Source organism: Balaenoptera acutorostrata, chromosome 18 (genome assembly GCF_949987535.1).
Source record: "Balaenoptera acutorostrata chromosome 18, mBalAcu1.1, whole genome shotgun sequence".
Classification (NCBI taxonomy): domain Eukaryota; kingdom Metazoa; phylum Chordata; class Mammalia; order Artiodactyla; family Balaenopteridae; genus Balaenoptera; species Balaenoptera acutorostrata.
In genome coordinates this window covers 55,759,571-55,773,915 of record NC_080081.1, presented here as the reverse complement: position 1 = coordinate 55,773,915, position 14,345 = coordinate 55,759,571, and the positions used below count along the sequence as shown (strand labels likewise).

Genomic DNA, 14,345 nt, shown 5'->3' with positions numbered 1-14,345 from the left:
GCAAGAATTACTGAGAAGGAAAGGACCCTTGAGCAAGAATGACTGAGAAGGAAAGGTAATTCAATGGCAGAACACATTTCAAAGGCATCTGGAGTTTTTTAAGTTTCTATAATTGTTCTACCCACTGAATTCAATTATTCTCAAGAACAGCATTTACAGTAGGCTTAATACAGGAGCAACATGATTTGCTAATAATCAGCATAAAGTCCTCTAATCTTATGATCTGCAGAATTTTTGATGGTCACATAGCACTTAAACGCTGGTATGAAAAGTGGAACGGTAACGGTTACGGGAACCATGTCATTTAAGTCAGGAAGCATTTTTTTCCTTTACCTTCACTCCAGTTTGTTCCTCTTGATGTCTCCAAGCCCCTGGGAATGTTTTCACTGTAACCTTAAAGTAGACCTCTTGTGCAAAAGCTCTTAATGCCTTATTTTTTTTTCTTCAGAGTATTTAATAACACCAAAAGTTAGGTGTTTCTTCACTGAGCATTCAAATAGTGACACTGGAAAATAGATTTATTGAGTTATTGAGAAATTGGACTTTGAAAAAAAACTTCAAATGTATTATTTCTATGGAGACATATAAACCACTTCTAAGGTCATGGTTTCCTAACAGAATTTTTTTTTTTTCTTTTTTTTCGGCTGTGTGGCTTGCGGGATCTTAGTTCCCCAACCAGGGATTGAACCCCGGCCCTCGGCAGTGAAAGCACCGAGTCCTAACCACTGGACCACCAGGGAATTCCCCCAACAGAGTAAAAGGATCCCTTGAAGGATGTTGGAGGGCAGAGGTGTGTGGGCAGCACTTTTTACCCCTTCCCCCTACATCCCCAATTCAACCAAAATAATTCCACTTATATTGATATTGCATGACATTTCACAATCTGGACTTTTGTGCAATATTTCCTTTGGAGAAAGAGTTCCACTGCTTAAAGAAAATTTAGAGTTAGAAAACTGCTATTCTAGGACCAATACTGGATTGTTATTTCTTACAGACTCTGGGGGCTTTGTTTTTGGAAAAGCCTTCATCAATCCTCACTTAGATTTGGATGATTCACTCCCTTGACAGAAGAAAACAAGGCACAGGTGTTCCTACAATTAAGTGAAGCAGACTTTTTCGTTCCATTTCTTAGATGTGCCTGTTGAATTTTCATAGAGCCTTGGGAGCAGAAATGATCTTGGAAATTATTTTCACCAACCTCTTTGTTTTAGGATGAGGAAATCAAGATGCAGATCCCAAGGTCACACAGCTAAACTGTAAACAGCCAGAATGTCTGACTCCCATTTCAGGGCCTTTCCTTTGTTCACGTTTTATCCCTTGTTCTTGCAGCCATCTTATTTCTGCCCAATCAGTATACTTACAAAGCTGTAATTTAGGAGTAAATAGACCATTTACATAAAGTATTCTGTCTTCTCCTCCCCTTAGCACTCCATCATCCAAAAGAGGTATACTAGACATACTTTTCTCAAAGATATCTTGGTCGGAAAGATGTGGAAAGATGTGAGTCACAAACCAGCACCTGCTGGGAAAAATTCCTTCTATCAAAAATGTAGTTCAGCATCTGTAATTCACCTTTCCCCAATATCTCAGGCATGTTTCAAATGTTTAGAAATGGAAATCAATCATCTTATCAGGCTCAGGCTTTGAATAAATTTTTTAATTTTTTTTTTTTTGGCCGTGCCGCATGGCTTGTGAGATCTTAGTTCCCCGACCAGAGATTGAACCCAGGCCCATGGCAGTGAAAGCTCTGAGTCCCAACCACTGGACCACCAGGGAATTCCCTGAATAAATTCTTATTGCTGCTTGAAGGTAGGACCAAAGAAGGGTGTACAGACTTCTCTGAATCCATTCAGAGTTAAACACGAGTTCAGAATTGACTCAGTTGTAGATGTGGAAGTATTGGCCAATCCAACTATTCAAAAAGCCTAAGTAGAGACTGGGAGAGGGCGGAGGGGCAGGGGAGTAGTTAGGGAATGGTTATTTCTCTGTAGTAAAAGCATTGGACTTAGAGTCAGAGCACCTGGGTTTGAATTCCACCTCTGCCAGCACTAGATCTCTGACCTTAAGAAAGTCAGTTAATCTCCGAGCATCGATTTTTTAATTTGGGAAATGATGTTAATAACACCCACCCCAAAGGTGTGGAGAGAATCAGAACGAAATGAGATATACAGAAGCACTTTGTAAACCATAAAGGATGGTACGAGTGTTGACATTATACCCATGAAATGTATTGTCCGATCCTTTCAATGACCCTGTGAGGTTAGGTGAAACAGAGATTATCCCTACGTGTCAGAGAGGTTAAGTGATTTACAAGCATACAATGTTAGAGGTCATCTAAACCAGCATTATTTATAAGGTAGAAACAAGATTTGGAGGGGTTAGGTGACTTGCCTGAGGTCGAAACCTTGTTAAAGTCAGAGCTGAGTCTAGAATCTTTGACCTTCAGAACATTGTTCTCTTTACATTAACTTCCATAAGAAGAAAGGTTAGCGAACTAGTACCGTAGATTATTTTTTTTTTTTAAAGGATTTTCTTATTTATTTATTTATTTATTTATGTTTGGCTGTGTTGGGTCTTCGGTTCGTGCGAGGGCTTTCTCCAGTTGCGGCAAGCGGGGGCCACTCTTCATCGCGGTGCGGGGACCGCTCTTCATCGCGGTGCGCGGGCCTTTCTCTATCGCGCCCCCCCCCCCGTCGCGGGGCACAGGCTCCAGACGCGCAGGCTCAGCAATTGTGGCTCACGGGCCCAGCTGCTCCGCGGCATGTGGGATCCTCCCAGACCAGGGCTCGAACCCGTGTCCCCTGCATTAGCAGGCAGACTCTCAACCACTGCGCCACCAGGGAAGCCCAGTACCGTAGATTATTGACTATTACCCTAGAGTTCTGTTGGCGCATCTCTTGACCTTTTAAATTATATTTACCTTCTAATCCTTTGCTGCCGGCTGTCAGCAGTGCCACCTGAGAATGGTGTGTTTGTAGGTCTAGAAGGAGATTCGAATGTCACACATCATCAGGCTTCCGAAATAGCCTCAAATGATTCTCTTACCTACTTAAAATATAGATAAGTAACAAAGCATAACTTCTCCTAAAGTTAGCAAATGATTATCCTTCCCAGCAAAAATTTAAACACAAACCTTATTCATAAAAATGCTAGGAGCGGGCTTCCCTGGTGGCGCAGTGGTTGAGAATCTGCCTGCTAATGCAGGAGACACGGGTTCGAGCCCTGGTCTGGGAAGATCCCACATGCCACGGAGCAGCTGGGCCCGTGAGCCACAGCTGCTGAGCCTGCGCGTCTGGAGCCTGTGCCCCGCAACGGGAGGGGCCGCGATAGTGAAAGGCCCGCGCACCGCGATGAAGAGCGGTCCCCGCACCGCGATGAAGAGTGGCCCCCACTTGCCGCAACTAGAGAAAGCCCTCGCACGAACCGAAGACCCAGCACAGCCAAAAATAAATAAATAAATAAATAAATAAATAAAATTAAAAAAAAAAAAAAAAAAATGCTAGGAGCTCTTTGTTTGAAGCAAAGCTTTCTTTGCCATCTAAGTATTATAAATCATCCTAATCTGATGATAAATCTTTGTGTCTTGCACTGAAACTCAGCATTTGTTTTCATTTTTCATACCTTTCTCTAAACAAATGAGATTTTCAAAAGAAAATATAGCAAAAGGGCATTTAAACAAATTTCTAAATCAAAAAAAGTATTAAAATTGGTCCTCTCTAGTCGAGGCTTTTCTTTACTGCTGTGGTTTAATGTTTTTGTTGGATGTTAAGTGCAAGACTCCACGGAGATTTAAGGGATGCTCTGAAAAGTGCAGAAATCATGATCATAAAAATTTTGAGCTACCCAGAAAAAATTATGATCTAAATGTCAGGTGGTTGATAACAACAGTTAGGTTCTTGTTTAGTGACCCCTATGATTCCTGCCTGGAAGCAAGCTTGAGACCCTATCAGGTCTGATTTGACAGTGGTCACGGCAGGAAGCAGACTGGGTGAATGGCAGAAGCAGACGTTAGAAATACTAACTACTAATAAGTATAGTTCATATCCTTTTTCCTTTAACCCAGGAAATTTTGAGGATTAGCTCTCTGTAAAAGAGAGCTTGGGATCCTTGGAGAGCAGATACTAGATAATTATGACATAGAAGGATTGTTTTTCATGGAAGCTTAAAATGATCTACAGTAACACCAGGGAATGCTCCACATTTGGATGTACTTTGAATTCCTCTCAAGCAGTTTATTTACTTTGGGCACAGAAGAATCCCCAAGCCCATCTGGAAGATGAGAACCAGAGCCTGCAAACCATTTTATAAGCCCCATCCTGTCCTTTAGGTGTGTCTTCTCAGCCTTTGCAATACTAACTAGGCCCAGACAAAGGCAGATCCTTCTGCAAATTGCACTTTCCTTACTGCAAATAAAGGAAGGAAAAAAAGGAGGAAAAAAAAGGAAGGAAGAAAGGAGGGAGGAAGAAAGGAAGGTCTGCAACTCACCTATCTCATTTGCCTGAAAAAGTATAAGATGCTTTTTTTCTCCTGGGCAGATAATTAAATGGTAGATGATAGATAGATCAATCAAATGGTAGATGGGTTTGTGACTAAAATATTTCTGGAGTGTTCAATCAGTCTGTTTTTGATAAAGGGCATCCAACAATTCATTTGACTGCTATTTGTTGAATAATTAACTAGCAGCATTTTTCCTTGCAGTAACCAGTTATGTCAACCCTGTAAGCAGACCACATGGTCAAATATTTATTTATATAGTGTCACCCATGGTCATCTGGTTAGTAAGAACGTTAACCATCAGTTAAAGGGAAAGAAAAAGTCTAATATGTATATATATATATATATTTCAAGGAACTGATCTTACCCCCTTACGTGTGAGATTCCCGTTTAACAGATTACTTCACCAGCCCCCTAATGAAAGCAGCCTGCCTGGCACCTTCTCAGGAGAACTTTATTCTTGGCTCAAAACGTTCCTGCCGTGACTATTGTCAAATCAGTCTGGACAGGGCCTGGCACATGTTTCCGTGGAGGAATCGTGCAGGTTTTCTCCACATCCGTGCCAGTCCTCGCACTGAGCCCCGTAGTGACCTTGGTCAGGCATATACTGGAGCCAGCACTCCCCTATAGTAATCCATCGTCCAGAGCTGTGCCGCCTTTAGGTTTCAAGCTTTGCTACCTTTTCGCTACGTTGACAGCAAACTGTACATAGAGTTCCTTTTCATATATGGAATTTGTTACATCCCTGGAAAGCATTCACTGCCGAGCTTTTTTAATGTATTGGTAAATTTCCCTCACAATTCTTTTGTATTTAAAAAAAAAACACCCTAAAACCAGGCATAGAATAATGTCCCTGGCCCCTGCCCAAGGCCCCACTCTGGCTCTTCTCTGGCCATGCCCCTACCATCGGAGGAGGAATCTATGGGGCCACGGGGACAAGCCCCCTTAGAGCTTTTTTTCCAGATCATGCTCCCAGTTCCTGGGATCCCCAACTATCCTGCTCAGGTCACCCCACATCTGCTCGTTGGGCCTCTATCTTGGGTCCATCTTTCTGGGGCAGACTGGCCAATTGTGTGAGCACCCAGAGCTGAGGATGACTGAAGGATGTGACGGCACGTGGACATGAGGACTGGGTGTCCACACACGTGCATGTGAGGCACCTCGTGGTGGGGGACAGAGCCAGCTACAGAAAGAGAAGGGCGTGGGCTGCAAGCCAGGGGCCAGGACTACCCACACAGCCATGTTCTAGCACAGAGCTTCGAGAATCCAAGTATTTGAAATTTGACCCTGGCTCTCCAAGTCATTATAATGTATGTCTATCAAAGTTGGAGGACAGAACATATTTTATTTAACAATTTGTATAGCCTGATTTATAGCTTTCAAATATTTAGACATCCTATACGGGCCTTCATTTGTCCACTTACTTCTTCAATTATACACTTGTCTCTGTCCACTCTCATTCTCACTGCCTTCCTTTTAGTCTCAGAAAAAGAAGTGTCCTCCCTCCCTCTCCAAACTTGACCCTCTGACTGTGACCCTGATCTCTTTCCCCACTGCCTCCGCTCTGCTGCCTATAAAACGCAGTCACCTCTCCCCCAATACCCATCTAGCTGCTGTTCTATTTCTCTTTCTTATACCACAAACCTTTCACTGAAATTATCCCCACAAAGGTCACCATTGATTCTGATGCCCAGAAGTCATGAGTCACCGTTCTCCTTGATGGTTATGGTTAGCGTAAGTCAGCACAGTTGCACAGCTGCTTCCGAAACCCTACACGCTGATTTCCAGGGCCATCCCGGTTACCTGCATCTGCCATTGCTCTTCTTCCCTCTGCCCTGTGTCTTTCTTCCACCCCAACAAGGATACTCCCCAAGGCTCAGTTGAGGGGGTCCTTTGCTTTTCTCTCTCTATGCATTTGCCCTTGACAGCTGCACCTCTCCCTCCTGGGGATGACAGCCAAGTTTCAGATGACAAGAAATAAGTTTCTTCTCTGATATCTCCCTGAACGCACGATTCCAGCGTGTCTAGAATGGAACTCATCTTCCCCAAGTAACCCGACTGCCTTCTGACTTCTTATTTTTGCATAAAAATTATTTCAGCAGAAATTTTTCTACTTTTCATTTTTCATACAACGTTTTCAGTTATGTTATGGGTTGGTTTTTTTTTCAGCTAGCTTGGGCTAACCACCATTTATCACATGAGTGCTGGGAGAAAAAAGATACATTCCAGCTTCCAAAGAGCTTATTTGTAAAAGAATGTAGCCCACATGGGAAAGGAAAGCTTCTTAATGCCCCAACTTGACTGCAAACTCTCTCAAAATACTTCAGCAATTAACAGACCAGGCCCACTCATAGATACTAAAATGCGTTAAGATGAATAAGATACACCCTTGCCTTCAAAAACCTCACCAGTGGGCTTCCCTGGTGGCACAGTGGTTGAGAATCTGCCTGCCAATGCAGGGAACACGGGTTCGAGCCCTGGTCTGGGAAGATCCCACATGCCGCGGAGCACCTGGGCCCGTGAGCCACAACTACTGAGCCTGCGCGTCTGGAGCCTGTGCTCCGCAACAAGAGAGGCCATGATAGTGAGAGGCCTGCGCACCGCGATGAAGAGTGGCCCCCACTTGCCACAACTAGAGAAAGCCCTCGCACAGAAACGAAGACCCAACACAGCCATAAATAAATAAATAAATAAATAAATAAATAAATAAATAAATAAATAAAAATTTTAAAAATCCTCACCAGTTAAAAAAGAATAGACATGAAAGGGAATCATTGCATTGCCCTCAACACCTTAAGTAGTGTTTTACACATGGTAGGTGTTCAAAAGACAGCTGTTGATTGATGGTCAGATGGTGAATAGACACTAGTAATTCTTAAGCATTTTGACCCATAACACTCCAAGTAATCCCTAAAATATTTTGCCCCAGACCCATACCCAGAATTTTCTTTGCAGATCCCCCAGTTGCTCAGATACCCTAAGGTCTATTCCAATCTTTATATCAGCATCACAAAAATTCTTAGAGGGAGATGGGAGGAGAAAAGGGAATTTGGGGGCAAACCCCATGATTGGAGAGAATCACCTTGCCCCAATTATAGTTGCCTCAGAACCCAAACTTCTTTCCAGATTCTGTAAAAATGCTGCACCTTTCTCTCAGCTCCAGCCTTTTCTCAACAGACAGGACTTTCTCTTGTGTATTGTGAGAGAGGGAATTTAAAAGGTATTTCCTAAACTGAAAAATCTCTGTCATGCACTATTAAATAGAAAAGCAAATTATAAAATCATATCGTCAACATTATCCATTAGTTAAAAATAATGTTGATGCAGACATGCATGTGTGTGAATGTGCAACCCCTTACACATATATTGAAAGGAAATTCAAGCTTGGGAACTTATACAAGGAAACATTAACAGAGGTTATCCTTGAGTAATGGGATCATGGATAATTTTTACTTTCTTTTGTTGTGTTTTTCTATAATTTCTGCAGTGACTGTTTCGCTTTTGTGTTCAGGAAAAAAGTATGTGTATTAGTTTTCTATTGCTGTGTAACAAATTACCATAAACATAACTTCTTAAAGCAATACCTGCTTATTAAGTCATAGTTCTGTAGTTCAGAAGTCCGGGCAGGCTCAGCTGAGTTCTCCTCTTCGGGTCTCATAAGGCTGAAATCAGGATGTCAGCCAGGCTGGGCTCTCACCTGAAGGCTCTGAGGAGGAATCTCCTTCCAAGGCCATTCAGATTGTTGGCAGAATTTGGTTCTTTGCAGTTGTAGAACTGAGGTCCCTGCTGCTGTACTGGCCCTCAGGCAGGGTTGTTCCTAGATGCAATGCTTGGGGTCTTGCTCTGTGGTCCCCACCATCTCAGCCACAGATAACTCCCACATGTCAAATCCCCCCCACACTTCAAATCTCCCTGTCTTTCCCTTCTACTAATAGCCAGAAAAAACTCTACTTTTTAAGGGCTCATGTGATTAAATTAGGCACACCCAGATAATCTGTTTTGATCAACTCAGAGCCAACTGATTAGCAACCTTAATTACATCCGCAGAATGTTACATAACATAGTCATGAGTGATATCATATTCACAGGTCCTGCCCACACTTAAGGGGAGAGGATTGTATAGGCTGTGTATACCAGGGGGCAGGAATCTTGGAGACCACCTTAGAATTCTGCCTACTACTCTGTGTGTGTGTGTGTGTGTGTGTGTGTGTGTGTGTGTGTGTGTGTGTGTGTGTAATTTTTTTAAACTCTCCCCTAAAAGTTAAGAATGGAATTCTTGGTAGCCCCTGAAGCCCTCATCATACTTTCTACCTCCTGCTGGAAAGCAGAGATCACACAAGGACGGACCAGAAGTGAAGGAGCCTGGAATTGTTTGCCTTGTTGATAAACACACATCCATCTCTCTGCTTTTCTCCATGGCCATATGTTGAGCAATTCTGGGCAATAACAAACCAAAGAGTTGGAGGCTTATAAGTCTAATGACAGTTCTTTAGTGGACAGAGGCTTCTAACTCTCTGATTGTCTTGCCTATAGTATGACATCGCTGGACACTCTGGAGATGGCTACAACATTGCTCTAGTTCCAATTAACAAAATCCCCAAGGACAATAAGCAAAGACTAGAAATTCTCAAGGTCAGTACATTCAGTTACCTCTATATCATGAAAACTTCCACCAGATTCAGTAAAGTATCTTCTGGTCACTGAAAAGATTCACTGAAGAAGCAGCAGTTACAGGAAAGAAAAAGACTTTCTGTTTCACAAACATTTAAGCATTAAACTGAGAAAGCATTTATCATGCCTAAATTCCTTTTTTACACCATACAAAATTTAAACTTTGTTCCCTACATATTTTTAGGGTATTCAGGATTGTATCGGGATTCTATTCAGCCCCCTATATTTCAGAAGGAAAAGAATGACTCCTTCTAGAGTACTCTCTAACCCAAATTTTATGTATTTCGTAGTATTTTCTAACAATAAATTCAGTTTCACATACTTAGATCTACAATAGAAACACACTCACCGTGATTCTAAAGTAAATTTCCTCCCTTGCTGTTGATATAAGTACAATGTTTAGTGTTGTAATTTTGTTTATTGGAAACTCAACCTATTCCTTATTTTTCTTCTGTGTCATCTCCATTCTCCAGTGTGATACCAAGTTTCATATTTTCTTACATTTTCTCACTTTAAATGGCAGCTTGAGCCTTAAAAATCAGTGCCAAATGGGATAGTTTTGGAACATTTCCTGTTTTTAATGAAAGTCTTAACCACATTCAAATATCACTGTGTATTGTTGTCACACTAAGGTGCAAATTAAATAGAACTCACTCAGAGTATTTGTGCTTTCTCATTGTCAATAGAAAAATCATCACATTTGTTAAAAAAAGGAGCTTCTCATTCATGGCCTTTGTACGATGTCTCTTCCCCCCAGACGATGCACGCCCACGCTCAGTTCTGCATGAGTGGGGACCACACATTAGAGGGGACAGAACACGCCATCAAGGAAATCGTCAAAGAGGAAGCTGACGAGTACTTTGTCATTGTCTTAAGTGATGCCAACCTGTCACGCTATAGAATACATCCTGCCAAGTTTGCCCAGATCCTGACAAGCAACCCTCAAGTAAATGCTTTTGCCATTTTTATTGGATCTTTAGGTGATCAAGCAGCCAGGTAAGTGTCATCCCAGGATGCAGCAGGGGGCAGGGATGGAGATACTTGAGTACCTGACACATGCCATTTCATGGGCTTCCCATCGTGAGGGGCAGTGGCGGGGGGAGGGTGGGAATGGAGGAGAAACAGAAACCAGAGTTGCTGCCCTCAAGCAGCTGAGAGTCTAGGTGAGGGGATGGGACGTTCTAGCTTATATCTGGATGAGCAATAATACTTTAAGTTATTTATTTTTCAGTTTATATTTAAACTAACCAACAATAAAATAAATAGCAAATTGATTTGTCCACCAATAAATTAAACAGTACTTTATACATTTTGCCTTTTACATCAAGGTGCTAAGCTCAGTTCTATTCCATTCATGCTCAAATCATATTCAAAGTAGCAAACATCTACTATTTTCCTAGCATCAGAGATTGGGTGTCTGTGTCTCTACATTGTATGTAGACAGGCACACACATATATGTAAATAATACCTAATATGTGTGTCTACATATTTATAGACATAGATAGATCATCTTCTTTCTTATATTTCTCCTTCATGTATGTCTGTAATTATAGTAAGATGCTGCACTGAATTTGCTGAATATTCAGTAGAGAAATTTATGGTCAGATAATAAATACCATTGTGGATCATCTGAAAGGAGAGATCTGGAAACACTTTTATTTCTTAAACACACTAACATTTATCTTTTTGAATTATAAACAGGAAGACGCACGGTTTTTCTCTGCTTAAAGTACTTGTAAGAAGCAGAAAACGCAATTGAAAGTATATCTCCTCAAAAAAAAAAAAAAAAAATCCTGCCTCCACACAAAAGGCCACATACCCTTTTATTACTCCACCTCTTTTACCTGTCACACCCTGTGGTACAGAGTCCTACAGACTAGGAGATGTTTTAGTGTCCAAAGTGCTGACATATTTTTCTCCTCCTTTCGCCTTGCTGCAGGATTGCAGAGTACGGCTAAGAACAGACTTAATATCACGTAATTACAGTCACTTTATTACACCTGACTTTGCATTTTTCTCAGTTGTATGTGTTAGCCTCTTCGAGGACTTCCGTGTCCTCAGACGTAAACCGTGCCTTTTCCACTCAGGTTGTCTTCAGGACCAGCCCAGGATGAATCAAACGGCAAGCTCAACAAATATTGGTTGAGCTGAAATAGCTATTTTGTCTTTCTAGTGAACAGATCCTGTTTGAATACTTAAGAAAACACAATAATACCCTTGTGGTTTCCTAGGGAAATGATCCAACATCCACTGGCAAAAGATATGTTTCAGAATTAGCTGGTCTACTGGGCATGCCAAATGTATGATACTACACAGGATGGTGGACTTTTATTAAATGTCATTCCAAAACCAAACTTTGTTGGCACAGTGAAAGGAGGCGTTCTTTTGGGTAGAACTGTGTCTTGTACTTATATTGCCTCCAAAAATGGCCCTTTGTTCCAAATGATAAATTGACATTTTAAAAAATTATCATAAGCCTGTATAACCTCAGTGTCATCAAAACAGCAATTGCATAAGTCAGATTACATTTCACATTGTATGATGTGGGGCAAAAAAGAGAGAGAGAGAGAGAGCGTGTGAGAGAGAGGAAGAGAGAAAGAACCACTTGGGGTTTGGCTGGGCAACATTTTTCAAGACCTGTTTTCTAAGGCAGGAAAAGCAGTTAGAAGTACAGGGTGAGGCCAACACGTTCAATGGATCCAGGTGAGCTAGTCCCAGATTGGTCCCTAGGGCTCCGTTCTGTCCAGGGAACATAAAAATACCAGGAAACTACAGTAATAAAAGGGAGAGAATTTTTTCTTTGCAAATTCGCTGATTTTGTCACTGAAAAGACCTTTCTTTCGGTTCAGTGCTTTCAGTGTGCCTCTCCCTGTAGCTGTTGCCTAGTGACAGCGGGTTCCACTGCAGGCAGGGGCAAGGTATTAAAGAGTGAAAGCTTCCCTCCCTAAGAAACCATTCGGATGCTGAGGTTTGCAGGGGCAGGAGGTGGAAGGGGAGCCCTGATTTGCAATGGTAATTTTCTTTCCCCATCCATCCTGACAGGCTTCAGAGAACTCTACCAGCTGGCCGGTCTTTCGTTGCCATGGATACCAAGGACATCCCTCAGATTTTACAACAGATTTTCACCTCCACCATGTTGTCCAGTGTTTAAGAAGTGCCCTTTATCATCCCGATGACCCTGGGATTTGAAATAAGCTAGGAAGAAAGAGTATTCTGAAGAAAAGAAGAGGTCTATAAAGTGCCCCCGAGTGATGACTGGATAATTCTGGCATTCCCGGGCCTTCCTGCGCTTGCTAAGTAATCAGAGTTCAGAGAAGCAGCCAGAGCGAGGCCCATGCATGGAAATCTACAACCATTGATGGGTTTACAAGTCATTAGAGGAAGCGAGTTGACCTGCATTATACAAAAGGTCAGGGTTAAGGGAAGGTGGTTTGAGAACTATGGTGCGTGGTCTGTTCCCAAAAACCTGACAGAAAGAGTACCTTGCTTTTGCCTTAACACAGCACCTGGTCACCTAGGATAGCAAAAGTGACCCCAGCAAACTAAGCCTTTGATTCCACATTCTGACACTGGAATACAAGTCTGTGCAAACCCACCCAATCAACTCCTCTTCAATAATTATTTTTATTTTCTCCTCCACTCTGTATTGCCCAACAAACAATGACTTTACAGTATTTAACCCACTGAAAAGTCCTTTCAACGGCAATATTCTATAAAAGGTTGGGTTTTCTCAATAATTTCATTTTCTTAGCCAAAACCAAAAGGAATCAAAAGATCCTTGGATTGCTTCCTTTCCCATGCGACTTTTAAAAGGTTAAATAATAAGGAGCAAATGTCCTATTCTCCGTGCTGCTGGGATTGGAAGGATGTCTTGCCTTGAGTTTCCTGTTTCTTCTCCTTCTTTAGAACTTTCCTCAAAAGTTTCACACTCCTCCGTTTTCGTGTCCAAAATGTAATGCTCAAAATAACAAATGCTTATGTTTTTACATAAAGCAAAGTAAAAACAAGGCAGTATGTTTGAACTGAATGGTAATGAGATTTCTATAGCTATAAATATATATATATATATATATATATATATATATATATATTTAAGCCTCATTCTTTTTTTTTATTCCCACTCTCTCTTGGGTTGACCTTTACTTATCAATAGACTCGATGTCAGTTTTTTTTTTTAATCAAATGCTCCAGCAGAAGTCAGTCTCTTTCCAACCATATAATAAGTCTCTCTTCACCTTCAATGGTAAAGTCCGAAATGCTGGGGGCACCATTGTGTCTGTGCTTTCATAAGACAAGTTGGGAAAATTAGTCTTGTTAATAATGGTAAGTTATTCACCCATACATAGTGGGAAGTGTACGATTCATTTTACTTTAACTATAGGAAAGAAAAATAGATGCCACCCATTTGTTTCACCAATCCATCTCCCTATCAAAGAAATAAAAGCAATCAGATTTCCAGTGCAGTATTGCCCAGCAAGTTTGCGTGGCTTGTCTTGTTTCTCTAGACAGACGCTTGCTTTGTGTACGGAATCATCCAATGATGCAAACGATTTCAATCCAAGAAGTATCTTTAAAAATGCAATTGCAGGGCTTCCCTGGTGGCGCAGTGGTTAAGAATCCGCCTGCCAATGCAGGGGACATGGGTTCGAGCCCTGGTCCGGGAAGATCCCACACGCCGCGGAGCAACTAAGCCTGTGCGCCACAGCTACTGAGCCTGCTGTCTAGAGCCCGTGAGCCACAACTACTGAAGCCCACGTGCCTAGAGCCCGTGCTCTGCAACAAGAGAAGCCACCGCAATGAGAAGCCCCTGCACCGCAACGAAGAGTAGCGCCCACTCGCCGCAACTAGAGAAAGCCCGTGCATAGCAACGAAGACCCAGCTCAGCCAAAGATAAAATAAAAATAAATTTTTTAAAAATGCAATTGCATTAATAACAACAATAATGATAATGATAAGAACGGCAGCTAGCATTTACTGATTACTATGTACCAGGTATGCTAAGTGATTTCATACATTATTCCATTCAATCCTCACAACAGTACATGTAAAATAGGTATTTTTTAACCTCATTTACAGATAAGGAAAGTGAGGCTCAGAGAACTTAAATCACTTTCCCAAGATTCCCATTTCTAGACTATTGACTAACTACTCATTGTACTATTAACATCCTCATTTTACA

The 14,345-nt window shown here is 41.7% G+C and overlaps 1 protein-coding gene across 3 annotated transcripts in view; it reads left to right on the top strand.

Moving 5' to 3' along the window:
- The window catches only part of VWA8 (von Willebrand factor A domain containing 8), a 364,979-nt gene extending 351,747 nt beyond the window's left edge, over positions 1 to 13,232 (top strand). For all 3 annotated transcript variants that reach the window (XM_057532758.1, XM_057532757.1, XM_057532756.1), the window contains 3 exons: positions 9,028 to 9,126; positions 9,923 to 10,161; positions 12,209 to 13,232. In XM_057532758.1, coding sequence (XP_057388741.1) covers positions 9,028 to 9,126; positions 9,923 to 10,161; positions 12,209 to 12,317 — 447 coding nt within the window. In that variant the 3' untranslated portion in view covers positions 12,318 to 13,232. The remainder of the gene's footprint in view (positions 1 to 9,027; positions 9,127 to 9,922; positions 10,162 to 12,208) is intronic.
- Positions 13,233 to 14,345: the final 1,113 nt, after the last annotated feature.